The 16,932-nt window shown below is 54.5% G+C and overlaps 1 protein-coding gene across 1 annotated transcript in view; it reads right to left on the bottom strand.

The window, feature by feature from the left end:
• Positions 1–16,204, bottom strand: part of NOTCH3 (notch receptor 3) — a 30,768-nt gene extending 14,564 nt beyond the window's left edge. The window contains exons 1-23 of the mRNA XM_036736419.1: positions 16,144–16,204; positions 15,282–15,363; positions 11,226–11,368; positions 10,780–11,115; positions 10,367–10,489; positions 9,610–9,843; positions 9,200–9,355; positions 8,923–9,108; positions 8,401–8,514; positions 8,140–8,253; positions 7,773–8,006; positions 7,504–7,614; positions 7,202–7,394; positions 6,608–6,753; positions 6,091–6,246; positions 4,495–4,720; positions 4,010–4,211; positions 3,717–3,870; positions 3,433–3,617; positions 3,201–3,333; positions 2,846–3,103; positions 2,376–2,488; positions 1,668–2,221 (exon numbers count right to left, since the gene is read on the bottom strand). Coding sequence (XP_036592314.1) covers positions 1,668–2,221; positions 2,376–2,488; positions 2,846–3,103; positions 3,201–3,333; positions 3,433–3,617; positions 3,717–3,870; positions 4,010–4,211; positions 4,495–4,720; positions 6,091–6,246; positions 6,608–6,753; positions 7,202–7,394; positions 7,504–7,614; positions 7,773–8,006; positions 8,140–8,253; positions 8,401–8,514; positions 8,923–9,108; positions 9,200–9,355; positions 9,610–9,843; positions 10,367–10,489; positions 10,780–11,115; positions 11,226–11,368; positions 15,282–15,363; positions 16,144–16,204 — 4,214 coding nt within the window. The remainder of the gene's footprint in view (positions 1–1,667; positions 2,222–2,375; positions 2,489–2,845; positions 3,104–3,200; positions 3,334–3,432; positions 3,618–3,716; positions 3,871–4,009; positions 4,212–4,494; positions 4,721–6,090; positions 6,247–6,607; positions 6,754–7,201; positions 7,395–7,503; positions 7,615–7,772; positions 8,007–8,139; positions 8,254–8,400; positions 8,515–8,922; positions 9,109–9,199; positions 9,356–9,609; positions 9,844–10,366; positions 10,490–10,779; positions 11,116–11,225; positions 11,369–15,281; positions 15,364–16,143) is intronic.
• Between the last annotated feature and the right edge of the window lie 728 nt (positions 16,205–16,932).

Here is a 16,932-nt window from a genome sequence, read left to right as displayed (position 1 = left end):
GAATGACGTTGGGCAAGGCTTTCCCTCTCTGCCTCAGTAGCCTCACGTATAAAAATGAGGCCACTGGGATTTGATGGTTTTCCTTGATATTTGACAACTCTGATGCCAAATAGGAAGATGTTGAGAAGGAGATGATTGGGTTAGGGTTTCCTCTAGTAATAAACAGAAAGGAAGTGTGGGTGTCGCAGGCCCAAAACGTGAAATAAGGTCAGAAACAGTTCTCTAGAGGAGAAGTATCCTTATGGAACAGAGATTGGTATAAGCCTCTCCCCCACAGAGACTATCAGTCCCTCTACCTTAGATTGGTGGGCTCTGTAATCTTAATGGGGGGCCTTGGGGGCCTGCTAAAAAAAGCAGGCGCTCATTTACTGTGAGTCCTGGAGGATGCTTCCTAACAGAAGACTGGTCAACCAAGGAAAACTTTTGTTGTTCAGTCGTAGCCAACTCTTTGTGACCCCGTTTGGGGTTTTCTTAGCAAATTAATGGAGTAGTTTGTCATTTCCTTCACCAGTGGATTAAGGCAAAGGTTAAGTGATCTACCCAGGGTCACACAGTTGGTGAGCATCTGAGGTCAGATCTGAACTCAAGTCTTCCTGACTCCAAGTCCACCGCTCTAAACACTGAACCACCTAGCTGCCTCCTAGAAAGCAAAAGCCTAAAAAAAAATTGTCAGGTTGTCTCTGCAACTGCCTAAGGAGGAGAGGGGGCTAGAGAGCCAAGTCTCTTCACCACTCTCCTTCTCTGAGCTAACTAGCTCTGTGACTTTGGACAAGTCATTTCTCCATCTCCAAGTCTCAGGTCATCCTCTGTAAAATGAGGACAATCCCTGTGGCCTCTGCACCACCTGGGACTGTGGTGAGAAAAGCATTCTACTCTGTAAGTCTTAAAACTGCTCTCAAACAGACTTAGCTCTTCTCAGCAATGCAAGGATCTAACACAACTCCAAAAGACCCATGATGGAAAATGCTATCCACATCCAGAGAAAGAACTCTGCAGTCCAAATGCAGACCGAAGCATGCTATTTTCTCTTTTTTTTTCTCGTGGTTTTTCCTTTTTGTTCTGAGTCTTCTTTCCCAACATGACTAACGTGGAAATATGTGTAATATAATTGTACATATATACCCCATGTCAGATTACATGCCGTCTTGGGGAGAGAGGGAGAAAGGAAAGGAGGGGGAAAATTTAGAACTCAAAATCTTATAAAAGTGAATGTTGAAAACTAAAATAAATAAATATTTTTTAAAAGTGCTATCAAAGCAGGAATTATTTCTGTTCTAGAGGGGGGTGGGTACTCTCAATAGGAACAGGGATAATCCTGGAAGTTCTATCACCTCCAGCTGGAGAGACCCCATAAGATTCAATCCTTACTCATCAAATAACCTTCAGATTCCCAGGTACCCTGTACAGAGAAAGCCAAGCAGGAAGCCTGGAGTCTATGGGGGGAAAGGGGGAGCTAGGCACCCACACTGGGATCCTGCAGGGAAAATCCCCTGCTCACTACATAGAGCAGGAAGGAAGGAAGAGAGTAGGGACCTGGTAGACTGGTGGGATAGGGAAGTAGCTGACAGACACACAGGCAGATGACCAAAGGGATTGAGAGCAGACCAGAATCTGGACTAGTCTTGCATGGAGAGGATGGAGGAGCTGGAAAGGGCAGAGGAGCTCACTTGCAGCCACGTTCCTGGCTGTGGCAGTCAAAGTTATCATAGAGGCAGGCCGGTGTGTTGCAGGCCGGGTCACAGTGACTGTTGTTGAAGAGGCGCCAACACTGAAGGGCCTGGCACTGGTGCCAGGGATCATCCACGCTGAGTGAGCAGTCACCTCCGTCCCACTGGCAAGCAGGTGAGTTACACTCCCGGTCACAGTATTTGTCACCCCGCTTGTCCCGGCAGCTGGCTCTGGGACACTGTGGCTCCTCAGGGGGTGGCAGCAAGGGTGGCAGGGCCCCATGAACCCGGCCCTCACAGTGGGTACCTTCCCAGCCTGGTGGGCACAGGCATCGGAAGAAAGGGGCCTGGGCCAGGACCCGGCAGGTGCCCCCATGTCGGCAGGGGGTACCCAAACAGCTGGTGTTGGTACGGAGATGGCAGGAGGGTCCAGCCAGGCCTTGGGGGCAGGTACAGCGGGGACCCAGAGCTGTCAGCTGGCACAAACCCCCATTAGCACAGGGCAAGTCCCGGCAGGACCGGGCTACTCGCTCACAGCTGGTGCCCCAGAATGGCTGTAGGAGAATATATAGCAGTGATCAGAGAGGAGGCCCCTTATCCCTGGTCCTACCAGAAACTCTTCCCCAGAAGACCCCGTCCCCACCCTCAACTGCTATTTTTAGAACCCCAGAATCCCTTGCTTTCCCAGGAAATGCCCACTCCACATACCGGAGGGCAATGGCAAGTGTAGGCCAGGATATTGTTGGGGCTTGGCTGGCACTGACCCCCATGCTGACAAGGCTGAGATTCACAGGGAGACACTGCAGTCTGGCATCGCCGGCCTGTGGAAGGAAAGTAGACGGACTTTACCAGTCAGACTCCTCTCTTCCTAACCCATTCAGGAAAGATGGGCACTGAGGCTGAAGGAAAGGGGCGGGGGAGGCAGGGGCATGTGCCCAAAGTGTGATTAGGGTGGAGAGACTTTTACCCTCTTTCAAACCCTTCTCTCCACTGACTTCTTGCCCAGAAGCCCACCCCCAGTCCTATGCCCTTCACTATCCCACAAGTAGGCCCCCATCCCAACCATCCCACTGGCACATGAATGGCTCTACCCCCAGGGTCCCCTATCTTCCCAACCCAGTCCCAGGTCCCCTAACTATGGCCCTGGCTGATGCCCTAACCTCAAGCACAGGCCTTACCAGTATAGCCAGGGTGACAGAGGCAGTGAAAGCCCCCGTAGGCATCCTGGAGGCAGTCCCGGGTGTGAGGGGCATGGCAGGCACCAGGGCTACACTCATTGAGGTCCCCCTCACAGTGGGCTCCTGTGTAACCAGGGGGGCAGTTGCACCGGTAACCTCCCACCTGGTCCACACATGTCCCGTTATGTAGGCACTGGGGGCCCTGCTTCCCACCGGGGGTCACTGCACAGTCATCCTCATTGATCTCACAAAGCACTCCTGGAGGGAAAGTGGCGGGGGGGAGGGTCAGACACTGGACCTGCATCCATCAGTAACAGCCCACCACAAGGCTGAGCCCCCAGCCTCCTAGCCTTACCCAGTGTTCCAGGGGGGCAGGAACAGAGGTAACGGCCCACAAGGTCAATGCAGGAGCCCCCGTGCTGACAAGGCTGGGACTCACACTCATCCACCTCAGCCTCACAGTTGTTTCCTTCATACCCAATGGGACACTGTGAGACACATACAAGACGTAATCAACACATTTCTGCCAGATGGCCCTCCCTCACTTTCCTTCCTCTCCTCCCCAGCTGAACTCAGGCGCTCCTCACCTCACACACGTAGCCCCCTACGTAGCTGCGGCATGTGCCACCGTGCTGGCAGGGCTGGATGCTGCAGTAATCTACCTCCTGCTCACAATAGCTGCCTGTGTGACTGGCTGGGCACAGGCAGTGATGGGTGCTGCCCGAATCCACACAGCGACCCCCAGCCTGGCACAGCTGCTGCAGCCTCACCCCTGAGTGGTGAATCCAGGAGTCAGAGTCACGTTTTCATTGGGTGCGCAGCCTCCCCCGACCCCCCCACTCCTCCACCCCATTCCCTGGATAGGCTTCACCTTTCTTAGCTGCAGCTGCCCTGCAGGAAAGGCTGGGGACATCACAGAAATGGCCACTCCAGCCAGGAGAACAATGGCAGGAGAAGGTAGGCCCCGTCTGGCTACAACGGCCTCTGTTCTGACAGGGCGCCCTGCTGCACCAATCCACCAGCATCTGGGGGGAAGGGGAAGCTCCTTCAGGGTCTGGGCTCCTCCTCCTGAGAGCAGAAACAGGGCCCCCTTCCCTCCCAGTCCCAGCCCTTCTCTTCTTTTCTGTCCTTCCCCTCCCACCCTGGCCACTCCCCAGCTCTGACCTGGCATTGGGCACCAGTATAGCCAGGGAGGCAGGTGCAGTGGTAGCCCCGGTGCTCCTCTATGCAGGTGCCCCCATGTTGACAGGGTCTTGAGTGGCAGGCACCCACTTCTCTCTGGCAGTGGGGGCCAGTGAAACCTGGCCGGCACAGGCAAGTGAAGGAGTTCACCCCATCCACGCAGGTGCCGCCGTTGAAGCAAGAGCTGGGAAGGGGTGAAGGGGAGTGTTAGTGGCCCCGTGGCTTCTCCCTCCAATGTCACAGGATCAAAGAATTTAGAGCGGAGCCTTTTTTGATATTGAGTCCACCACCTCATTTCACAGATGAGGAAACAGGCTCCCAGAGGCCGGAAGCCACAGAGCCAATCATCAGCAGGGCCAGGATTCAAGCCCAGGTCTCCAGACTTCCAAGTCTAGAGCTCTTTCCCTTAAATCATGACAACTCCCTGACCCTCCAACACCCCAATCCTATCAATGCCCCTGACTCACCTTTCACTGCAGTCAGGAAGATCGCGCTCACAGTGGAGGCCTCCATAGCCAGCAGGGCAGGCACAGGTGAAGGATGCCACATGGTCAGAGCAGGTCCCTGGGCCACAGGGACTGCTCTGACACTCATCGATGTCCAGGGCACATCGAGGACCCGTGAAACCCAGGAGGCAGGAACAGGAGAAAGAACCCACGCCGTCCCGGCAAGAGCCACCATTCAAACAAGGGTCTGGGGGGATGGGTGATACAGGGCTCATAGGATAGAGCCACTGGGCTCTTGAGGGTCTCCCTGAGACTGCACGGAACCATATCTATTTCACACACACACACACACCCATATCTATCAATGAGGAGAAAGGTTCCCAGCAACCCCTTCCATTACACACACACACAGTTTTCTCCCTTCAGTCTGTCTTGGTGGCCACAATCTCAAGTGTATTCATCAGGCCTTACAAAAGCTCAAACCCATTTGTCTTTTGTTCTGAGGCAGTAAGTGGAGGAAAGACTTGCCCCTAAAAAACCCAGGTTCAGGTCCCAGCTCTGATACTAACTACAAGATGCTGGACAAGAATGGGGAAAAGAATGCTTCCACCTTCCAGGGAGTACCCAGTGAAGCGAGCAAAGAACAGGAAACTTTGCTGCTCCAGCTGCTGGTCCCCAACCCCAGACCACTGGCTTCCACCTACTCTATATACACTGACCTGGAGCCACCCATTCAGTTACATGGGGGCCCCCTTGGAGTGGAAGCTCCTTGAAGACAGTTACTTATTTTTGCTTTTTTTTTACCCCAATCCCTTCATATGGTTCCTGGCTGCCTAAGAAACCCAGGATAAAGCCTGTTGGTTGACTAATTCCACAGAAAAGTGATGATTCATTGTGACTTTGTGCACAGGTGGCTGGTGGCCCAGTGGATATAATAGCATAGTGCTATTTAAATGTTAGCTATTACTTTGTTGGGAGAGACAAAGGAATAGCCCTCAGAACAGAAAATAAGGCAGGGTTTGAAGCAAGCCCTCAAACAGGATGTGTTTTAGAGCAGGGCCTGGGTTCTGAGATGCACCCATCACTTAAAGGCTGGATGGTCCTAAGTCCCTAACCCTAAATATAATGAGAAGCACCGCCTCTCAGGGACCCCTTCTCTCCCCACCACCCACCCTGATTACAGCTAAAGGACATGTGTGTACATGTGTCTGTGTGTACTTGTATATGTGCACGTGTGCTTCTGTGTGTGTGCATCTCTATGTATGTGTGTGTGTGGACGTGTGCGCGAGTGTGTGAGAATGCCACCTTTTCCCTTGAGGGAAGGCCCCTGAGGTCGTGGTCATGACTGACAAAGGGCTTTGACAAGGTCCAGATCAGACTGAGGACCTTCCCTGCGCAAAGGCAAGCAGCAGGAGCAAAGCCTGGCCCTGACCCTGAAGTGGTCCTGACCCTCTGGACATGCTGCTTGTCTTCAAAAGTGTTTAGAGCCTCAGTGTCTGCCTGGCAGCACAGGGGGCCTTTCTAAAAGGGAGGTGTATGAGCCTGACTCCTGATGGGAGGTTCCCCTAAAGAGATTCCCCTCCCCATCTCCCTCTCACCCTAGCCCCTAGTACTCACTGGGGTCACAGTCATCGATGTCCCTCTCACAAGTGGTCCCACTATAGCCTGGATCACAGGTGCAACTGAAGCCCCCATGAAAGTTGATACAGAAACCATGGGGGCCACAAGGCCTAGACCCTTCACACTCATCGATATCCTGTTCACAGTGTGGGCCTGGTAGACAGAAAGGAACACAAGGACAGAGAGGACCCAGTAAGCTGCTTGGCTGAGCAGAAGGGGATGAGAAGCAATGAGGTACTAGGGGACTAATGGGGGAAGGGAAGCCAGTAAAGGCTTTGGGAGTGAGAAGAGCCTGGGAAGGATGTGGGAGACAAAGGAAGATGAGAAAAACCGAGGAGGTATATATAATGAGAGGAACCCAGCAGTATGTGGGCATGAGGGAGATCAGTGAGGGTCTGTGGGAAAGGGGGGCACCTCAGGTCCAGTGAGGATACAAAGGACAAAGGGAGAAGGGGAGAGTCTCAGTGAGGGCCAGAGGAGCCTAGGGGAGTAAGGACAGCTGGGGTTTACAGACCCTGGAGGCCATCAGGGCAGGTGCAGCGGAAGCCGTTGATGTAGTCAGTACAGGTGCCTCCAGCCTGGCACGGATTAGACTCACACTCGTTGTGGTTCTGGTCACACATGGGGCCGGTCCAGCCTGGCTCACACTCACAGCGGTGCCTGGAAAGGGGGATGGGAAGGGAGAAGGGGTGAGTGGACTAGTGGGAGTGAAAAGGACCACCTGGTGGGGGAGCCCGGGAAGTCCAGAAACGGAAGAGGAAAAAAGCTAGGGGACAGGGCAGGGGGCGCTGGGCAGGAGAGAAGAGAAGAAAGGAGTTAGAAAGGGAGGAACTGAAAGTGGGAGAGTAGGAAGAGCTCAGTGTAGTGGAAGGCGCAAGGAAGTAGGGGAAGAGAAGGGAGACTTAGGGGTAGGAACATCACAGCATCACAGAATTCGAGGCAGGAGGGACCTCAGAGAACATCGAATCCAATCTCCTTACTTTACAGATGAGGAAACTAAGACCCAGGAAAGTAGGTGACTTATCCAAGGTCACACAAGCAGGAAAGAATTAAGGGAGAAAAGAAGGGAAAGGGAGAACAATTGATGGGGGCGGGGGGCCAAGCTCACCCACTCGGGTCATCATGGCAGGCGCCATGGCTGCAGGGATTACTGGCACAGGGGTGGCGCTGAGCATGGCACAGAGGGGGCAGAAAGCCAGGTGGGCAGAGACAGTGGAAGCCATTCTCCCCATCCACACAGGAACCACCTTCCCCACAGGGGTTGGATGAGCACTCATTGATCTCCACATTGCAGAGCGGCCCTATGGGGAGAACAGGAGTGGAACTTTTATTCTCTCCCTTCCCCAAGCAGAGAAGCCCACATACTATCTCATCCCCTGCCCACGTATGGACCCTGACAGCAGCCCCAACCTGTGAAGCCTGGCTGGCAGATACAGTCATAACGGTTGATCCCATCCTGGCAAACTCCATAGTCGCAGGGGTTGCTGGCACAGTCATCATGGTTTATTTCACAATTCACCCCTGGACACAGAGAAGAATTAACAGGCAGTTGAGGCCTCCTGCCCCCTCCCCAGTCTCCTCCCACCCCTGCTGTCCCCCGCCTTTAACATCCCTCCCCATCCCAGGCCCTCCTCCAACACATTACCTCCCTCTATCCCCAGCCTTCTGCAGAGTCCCACCTGAGGTGCCAGGGGGGCAGTAACACAGGTACTTATTGACAAGGTCAAGGCACTTGGCGCCATGTTGACAAGGCTGGCTGTGGCACTCATCCAGCTGGCTTTCACAACGGCTGCCCGTGTAGCCTGGGGCACAGGCACAGGAGAAGCTGGCGATGCCATCCACACAGCTCCCATGATGGCATGGGTCCGGGGAGCAGTCATCCACATTGTTCTCACACAGCAGGCCCTCAAAGCCTGTGGCAGGGACAAGGCAAGGAAGATCACCTCAAAGAAGAGAGAGGCCTTCACCTCCTCCCCAAGTACCACCCTCCATTTCAAACTCTACCGCCAGGCACCATCGGAGGCCCAGGGCTGGCCCAACACTCACCCTCGGCACAACGGCACTCATATCCATCAGGCTGGTCTACACACTTGGCCCCATTGTGGCACGGCGTGCTTGCACACTCATCCACATCCAGCTGGCACATCATACCACTGAAGCCTGGGTGAGGACAGGGACCAGGTGAGAAGCAGACACACAGCTCAGCAACCCAGGCTGGTTTCCAGCATGCTCCACCCCAGGCCCTTCAAACAACCTCACCAGGGAATCCTCCAAAACCATTTTCTTGCCCCACCACAGTCTCCTCACCTGAGGGGCAAGTGCAGCTGAAGCCATTCACTCGGTCATGGCATTGTCCACCATTCACACAAGGGCTACTCTGACACTCGTCTATATCCACCTCACAAAAGGTACCTGTGAATCCTGAGACACCCCCCCACACACAGGGTTTGATGAGCCCACTCTCCTCCAGACTAGCCTGGTCCCACCAGCCCAAACCTGGCTTCTCCCTCCCCAAATTACTCATCCTCCCACCCAGACCCCCAAAGGGAAGGCAGGGCAGAGAAAGCCTGGGTAAGGGAGGGAAGTACAGACACTGCAGCCCAGCTGGGCCTACCTCCCACATGAGCCCAGGGCTACCCCCTCACTAAGGAGGTGAGGAATATCACGCATCCCAACCATAGCTTGTACTTCCAAAGTGGGAGGTGAACTCTTACCCTTTTCCAGCACTCCCTGGGCCCCCTGGCCCCAACCTTATAGTCCCAGCCTCAGTCTCATATCCCCTGGGCTCTCCCCCACCAACCCAGCCCTAGATCTGAAGCCAGCTCCTACCTGCCATGCAGATGCAGGTGAACTGTCCGATTCTGTCAAGGCAGGTGGCCTGATTATGACAGGGTCCAGAGAGGCACTCATTTATATCTGTCTCACACCGTGGGCCTGTGTACCCACGCCCACACTGGCACTGGAAGGAGCCCTGTGTGTTCACACATTTCCCAAAGTGCTCACATGGGTTGGCACCTACAACAGCATGGACTGGTGAGTACCAGTATATGTGTGCCCACAGCCCCTCCTGACCCCTGGCCAGCCCAGTTCCGTTCTGTGGCCTTACCAATGGAACATTCATCCACATCCTGGTCACAAGCTCCCCCTGTGAAGCCTGGGGGACAAGTGCAGATGGCACGCCCATTCACAGGGTTGGTGTCACAGATGGCATCTTCGTGGCATGGGTTACTGACACAGGCATCATCCAAGTGGCAAAGGAGCCCTGTGGGTGACAAGCAGCAAGGGTCAAGATCCCTAGTGAGAGCAATCTGCCCTGACCCTGCCCCAGAAGGGAAAGGGTGGGCACCAGACCAGGACCACAACAGAGAGCCAGAAGGACCCAAAGAAGGGGGAACCCAAGGAACAGCACCAAGAGGAAGGGAGCCCAGAAGAGCCTTCGTGGTAGGGACAACAGGTAGGGAGAAGGAACACCCCGCCCCGGCTGACAGTGGGCAAAGGAGCAGGATGTGGCCTCACCAGTCTTGCCCATAGGACAGGCACAGTAGAAGGAAGCCACCCGATCATGGCACGTGGCTCCGTGGAAGCACACAGCCGTGGCACAGTCATCGATGTTCTCACTACAGCTCTCGCCCGTCCAGCCGTTAACACAGACACAGCTATGCCCTCCGTGGGTGTTGAAGCAGGTGCCCCCATTGTGGCAGGCGTTTGGCTGCAGCTGGCATTCATCTACGTCTTCTGTGCAAAACTGGCCTAAAGGCAAACAGGGAAGGCTGTGGGACCACACAGGACCCAGGCTGACCATGCACACTGCCCACCAGACCTATAACTAGCTAGCAACGTTAGCATCCTGAGCAAAGAACACAAAGGATGCCTGGGACACATGGTATGGAATTGCTCTCTTGGAGAGGCCAGTAGAAGGAGAAATGGTTTGGGGAAAAGTTCACCTGAAATGGTATCTGGCAGCTGCTACTTACTTCCATTTTCACTAATTATTCTTGTGAGATAGATGCTTTTAAATGCAGTTGTTTTAAGGCTACAGAAAGGCTGCAAGTACTATCTTCCCCCTCTGTAATTCAGCACCCCAGAAACAAAGCCCAGGCTGCCCCACCCTAGTTACAGTTGTGCCACCTGCCAAACACCCTGACAGATCTGATATTTTATTTTTCCTTCTCCCTACCCCTAAGCCAGGCCTAGTCCCAAGGTTCAAAGGATCTCAGTGATGAAGGCCCCAAGTCACCCCAGCTTTGCAGCATGGCCTAGGCTGATTCCCCACCTGTCCACTCTGGGGGGCACTGGCAATTGTATGTGTTGACGCCGTCTACGCAAGTAGCTCCATTCAGGCAGCGGTGCCTTGGACAGTCATCCACATTCACCTCACAGTCGTGCCCTTCGAAGCCTGGCATAGCATAAGGAGGAGAAAGAGCAGAGGTCTCATGGCCAACCTTGGCTGGGGGCAAGCGATTCTACCTCCTGGCCTGCAGAAATCACGAACGGAAGTCTAATAGGAAGAGAGGGCTAGGCTGGGGCAACAATTGCTTCCTTCCTCACATACGGCAGCTTCCTGCCCATTTCCTGATTCCAGCCACCCTGGAAGCCATGGCAGGGAAGCCTAGGTGGAGGCCAGCAGCACTCGTGTGAGCGTGCTGTCCTTCCCTCCCTCCCCCACTTCAGAAGGCAGCAGCTCACCAGGCAGGCAGGCACAGTCATACGTGAACTCCCCGGTCTGGTGGCAGGTGCCCCCATTACGGCACTGGGAGGGGGCACATGGGGCTGAAGGACTCTCACACAGGGGCCCAGCATAGCCCACTGGGCATTGGCAGCGGAAGGAGCCAGGGACATTGATGCAGGTACCCCCATGCTGGCACACAGTGCCCACCCGGCACTCATCTATATCGCTGCGGCAGGTGCGGCCCTGGTAGCCAGGTGGACAGGTACAATTGTAACGATTGTGGTTGCTGGAGCAGCGACCCCCATTGGCACAGGGGTTACTGGCACAAGGATCAATTAGGGAGCAGTCCTGTCCTGCAGGGGAAGGAAAGAGACAGAAATACAAGGTGTGCCTGGGGCCGGGGGATCCAGCGTGAGTAGGATACAGTCTAATACCAGGCCTCATCCCACCTCCAGCCCCTTACCTCGGAATCCCCGGGGACAGATGCAGGAGTACTGGACGGTGCCCTGAAGCAGGGAGCTCTTACACGTGCCCCCGTTGGTACAAGGACCATGGTGGCATGGGTCTGCAAATTGGCACCGATCCCCCATCAGCCCTGGATGGCACCTGAAGGGCAGAGAAGCACCCAGGATGAGGGGGCACAAGGGCAGATAGCCTCCTCACCAGGCTCAAGCTCATCAGTATGGGGGTCTGGGAGGGAGGGAGAGGGGACAGAGGCTCTGGGATGCCAGCCCCACAGTCTTTCTGTACCCTTACAGTCACTGGGAAGTAAGGCCCTCAGAGCCGCACACAAGAGCAGATGAATAATTCGTTTAGAATTCTCTAAGCCTCTCCAGCTTTTACAAGGCGCTCTCCTTCCAAGAGGCCCATGAGGCAGGTAGGATGCATATCCAACCCCCCTCCTCATTTTACAGAAAAGGAAACTGAGGCTTGGGGGTTGTTTCTTGCCCAAGGTCACAATGATTAGATGACAGCTGGATGGCCAACCATCCAATCCAATCCAACCTTTATTAAGCACAACTAGGGGCTGAAGGATTGGAACAGACACCACCTCAGATCTCAAGGAATTTAAAGTTTATTGGGAGGATACAAGTGAACAAGTTAAATAAATACAAGATAACTGGAGGAGGAAGTGGAGGGGGCACTGAGGACTAGAGGAAAGGCTTGTCTTCTGACCCCCAGGGCCTCCTGGTGAGAACTGAAGATAGTGGATTCCCTCGGGGTCTGCATGAGCCAAGTCTCCCCAGGTATACTAAGGGAGCTGGCCTTTCCGTATACAGTAATCACTGAATATATGTTTATAGAATCGAATTCGGTTGGAGGGGATGGGGGGGGGCGGGGCTGAAGCCGGACAGCTGATTACTAATGAGAAACGGGCTAAGCTGAAGCCAGCCACTGAGAGAGGCGCTCAGCTGGGATCCAAAGTAACTGAAAGCAGATCTCGGGAAGGGGCTGGGGCAGGGAGAGGCAGGGAGGTGGGGTGAGGAGGGGCCCCGACAAGGGCTCGGCTCCAGCGTCCCCAACTTGGCCCTAGGGGCAGGGTAGCAGCCTGGGCATGTGCAGTGGGTGAAGCTTCCTTCCCTGGGGGGAGGGGGGAAGAGGCACGTCAGGGATGCCTGGGTCCCTTCTCTCCCCCCACCCCCTCCGTTTGAGTCAGGTCCCCCAGGGGCTGTGCCTGTGACTCTCAGCACAGCACTGTGGGAATGGGGAAGGGCTCCAGCCCCAGGCCCGGGGCCTACCCAGTGGGGTGGGGGTGGGGAACAGAACTGACAGACTCACAGCCCCTCCTTCCACGGCCCCAGGTCCTTTCTCACGCTCCTTTCCCCTTCCCAGCCCGGCCCAGCCCAGCCCAGAGCCTTTCCAACCAACCGGTTTAGCTGGTTTCAACCCAAACTCCGACCCTGGCCCCGCCCAGCCTAGACATGCCCTCCTCTCCCCCCACCTCCACTCTTCCCCCACGTAGAGTTGGAGAAGCCTTTTATGGGACCACTACCCGGCCCCTTCCCCATTTTACGGATGAATACACTGAGACCCAGAGGGGCGGAGTATTTGCCCAGAGTCACAATTCAAATTCAAACCTAGGTCTTCTGATTCCCAGTATATACTTCTTTTCTAGTCCCCACGCGGCCCTACTACCTCCCAAGGCAGGGAGTGGGAAGGGGGCAGAGTTGGAGGGCTAGGGGAGCAGGGCTGGGGTTTGCTGGACCCTCTGGAGAGTCTAGGGCAGCGGTGAGGAACCTGGGGCCTCGAGGCCACATGTGGCCCTCTAGGTCTTCAAGTGCGGCCCTTTGACTGAACCTGACCTCGAGGGCACAGAAGTTTGGGTTCAAAGGGCCACACCTGGGGACCTAGAGGGCCACATGTGGCCTCGAGGCCCCAGGTTGCCCACCCCTGAGTTAGGGCCTGGGTGGTGGGGAAAGGACAGTGCTGGTGGAAGGTGGTGCCTGATCCCAAGGAATCCAGGCCAGGTGCCGGGATTCCCAGTGATTCACCTGTTCTGGAGGCGGGGCTCATCCACCTGTCCCACACATTCCAAAGCACACCTCAAGGTAGGGGGCAGAGCCGGGGTGGCTTCTGAAGCGCATGTGCAGTTTCCTACAACTGCTTCCCACCCCACTTCTAGCTACTCCGGGCCCAGGTGGGAGGCTTGTCTTTTCTCCAGGCCATCCCTCATAGCGGTGACCTCACTCAGCCTCCCAAGCCATCCAGTGCGTGCCTGTGCATGGCAGGGAGGCACCCGTTCCCCAGCCTCTTCTCATACTAGCCATGGCCTTGTCCAGCCCTTCCTCGATGCCCAGTGTAGACGTTTTTCCTATCCTGGAGATGGATGGGCGAGACACTATGCAATGTCCTGCTCAAGCATCACCTCCTACAGAACACTCCTCCCCACCCCTTCAGCTCCTAGTGCCCACCCAAAAAACTATCTTGCAATTATCTTGCACTTATTTCTGTTTTGTATTCACGGGTGGATTAGTAGACAGAACTTAGATGGCCTGCCTCAGAACCGGGAAAACTTGGGTCTGAGCCCCCCCTGACACATACTGGCTGTCTTTATAAGAGTGTGTATGTACACATACATGTGTGAGAGGAAGTGGGGGGCATATCCAACTACATTTGTACTTGCTGGTTTCCCCATTTGAATGTCAGTTCCTTGGGAACAGGAGTTATTTTATTCATTCTATCTGCATCCCAGGTACCTACCATGACATGTAGCAGGCACTTCCTACACCCGTGGCGATGGATTCTGGACTAAAACTAGGCAATCTCTAAGACAGCCAGTGTGAGGCCTGTGTTGGTAGACGTTCCTCATCTAGGGGCTACGGAGTTCAAATCAGGCCTCAACTTATTATCAGTGTGACTTCACTAAGCCAAGTCATCTGATTTCCTCCTCTGGAAAATGTAGATAATAAAGCATCTACCTGTCAGGGCCATTGTTAGGACCAGATGGAATAACGTATATAAATGGTATATAAATGAGAATTATGTTGTTGCTTCTCCTGACAGAATGTGAGCTTCTCGAGGCCAAGGGATTGTTTCCTGTCTTTGTATCCATAGTGCTTAGCACACTGCCTGGCACGTAGTAGGCACTTTAAAATGCTTGCTGATGGATCGATGGATTAAAGGCCAGTGCCTCACTGGCAGGTGGTTTGGAGGGGAATATTCATTTATTAGGAAAGTTGTAGAGCTCCCTTGGAGCTCTGAAAGTCTGTGATTCTGGGGACAGGCCTCTGACCCCAGGTCTGCTACCCCGTGACCTTGGGCAAATCAACTTGCTTTTCCAAGCCTAGATGATCTCCAGGTTCTAAACTCTGCAATCCTCTAAGTATATCCCCTGGACATCTGGCTGGCCCAGGTAGAAACTACCTTCCCTGGGGTCAGATCTTGGGATCCTCCCTCAGCCCCCCAAAAAAGCCTCAGGGCCATTCCTGGGGAGAAGGTACAAAATACAATGCTGTGACAAGGTTCGGAGGGAAAGAATTGGCCCCCCAAAGGGAACACATGCAGGGGGTGCAGGAGGGGGTCAGAGAGAGGTAGCTCAGGGCCACGTAGAACTTGATGAGCCTAGAGTACCAGTTCTCTTCCCCCCATTACTGTCCAACTGCTGGCCAGGGCTGTGGCACCTAGGGATAGCCTAGTATCACAGAGCACTAGATTTGGGGTCAAATTCTGGTTTTTTGCCACTTGTGACGTTAGGCCAAAAACCAAACCACTCGAATCTTATTTCTTCATCGAGTGAAGGAACTGAATTAGGAATGGTCTCCAAAGTCTCTTCCATCATCAAATTGTAGGCTCCCATGAACCCTTTCCTCTAATTCTGGATCATACTGCTTGGCTTCCCCTCCCCCCTCCTATTCCAAGAAGAAGCTGGGGGAGTCAGCCTGGGAAGGATTAATTTAGCTACTCTCTAGGGTCCTTTCTGGACTTCCTCTCTATTTCCTTCAAGTCCCCAAGCCCACAAGCCTCCCGAGGATGGTGAAGCATCCTCTGGCCCCCAAATCACCCACCCAACCAAACTCACAAACAGGCAGCTTCCCCATTGGACAGCAGGGCACATCGGCCTCCATTCTCACAGGGGCTCCCTCCATCCAGGCACTGAGAGGCTGTGGGGAGAAGGGAAAAGGATAGTCCATCAGTTTATTCTAAGAAAGCCACCAGAAGGAAATTGAAGGCAGAGATACACTCCTCTCCATCCATCCCCACCCCTCCACTCCCAACCAGGGATGGCCCTGGGGCCCAGACATCCTGCCCTTCTCATCCATGCTCTTGGAACCCAGACTTTCCTGGGCTTGCCTCCTATCCCCTACCCCCTTGAGCTAACAGCTGCAGGCTGGGGCTGCTGGGAAGAAGGAGATTTGGGGGCATGGCAGAGGAAGCATCCCCCCCCAACTTGGGAAGTTCCCACGGCCACTACCCCCTCCCAGCTGTTTGGGCAGCCTAGGCACCATTGTGCTCCGCAGCTGTTGCTACCACCTGGGGCTCTATGCCCCCCAATCCAGCTCAGCCTGGGGGCTGGGAGTGGGGTTGATCAGAGGAAACCCCTGGCAGGGGGAGGGGTATGTGAAACCAGTGCCAGCCAGATGTGGGAGGCCTCCTGGGGCCACCTAAGCTGCAGGGGAAGAAAATATGGGATGGAGCAGCTAACTGAAGGCTAGGAGTTTTAAGTTCTAAAAGTGGAAGATGTCCAGAGCTAGAGAGTCAGGGCACCTGTTGAGGGGGGGGGGCGGTGTGCAGGGCTTAGGAAAAAGGGTGCCTCTGTCCTCTGGAGAGGGGAGGATGAGAACCAGGGTGTTTGTAGAAGCCTGAAAGATAGTAGACACTTGGCACCCACTTTTTTATAGCATTAATGCAAGACCTTTCTCCCAGACTCTTCTAGGTCACACCTACATCACTCAGCTCAGGCCAGCCAATGGGTCCTTTAATGACACCTCCAGTGTATGTCATTGTCATCATCACTCCCATTTCTATACTGCTATCAGGTACCTTCCCCTACTATTGCCCCGTGGAGTAGATGGTACCAGTTAACTCTTCCTTCTTAAGAGAAATTACTCAGAGACTTGCCCCTGGCCACACAGCAAAAGTGGCTGGGATTCAATCTCTGATTTCACAACAAGCACAGTGCTGTAGGGTTTCTCAGCCAAGTGTGGGCAAGGTAAGGAGACAGAGCCTAGACAAGGGTGGGCATTCTGAGCAGTGTTCTTATGGGGTTCCCTATGTCCTGTAGCTCAAGGGGACAGGGTAATGAGCGCTATAGCAGGTGAGAAAGCAGGAAAGCCCTGGACCCAGTTCTGGACCAAGTTTCAGTCTGAGTTCTGCCGCTAATTTATTGTGTGTGACCTTGGGCAAGTTAAATGACTTCTCCGGCTTCAGTTTCTTCATCTGGAAAACGGATAAAATACCAATTTTCTTTTTCAGGCCGGTTTTAAGTGGGATGAGGGTTGAATTTTCTCAGCCTTCAGAGGGTGGGGTCCTCTGTCCTCTTCATATGTGCCCCCTCCTCCAAGAGTGGAGTGGAGGAAGTTTCCTGTACAGTAAACGGGGTGGGGGGGCACCTCAGGGCTTGGCACAGCCTTTCCCAGGCTACTGCGCCAAGAAGATGGGGCAGGGCTGTGCCCTAGAGGAAAGCTCCAAAAAGTGGGGAGGGCAGAACAGAAGCCCGGGGATCAGCTCCA

The sequence above is a fragment of the Trichosurus vulpecula genome, chromosome 1 (assembly GCF_011100635.1).
Source record: "Trichosurus vulpecula isolate mTriVul1 chromosome 1, mTriVul1.pri, whole genome shotgun sequence".
NCBI classification, from domain to species: domain Eukaryota; kingdom Metazoa; phylum Chordata; class Mammalia; order Diprotodontia; family Phalangeridae; genus Trichosurus; species Trichosurus vulpecula.
This window is presented reverse-complemented; position numbering and strand designations above follow the sequence as displayed.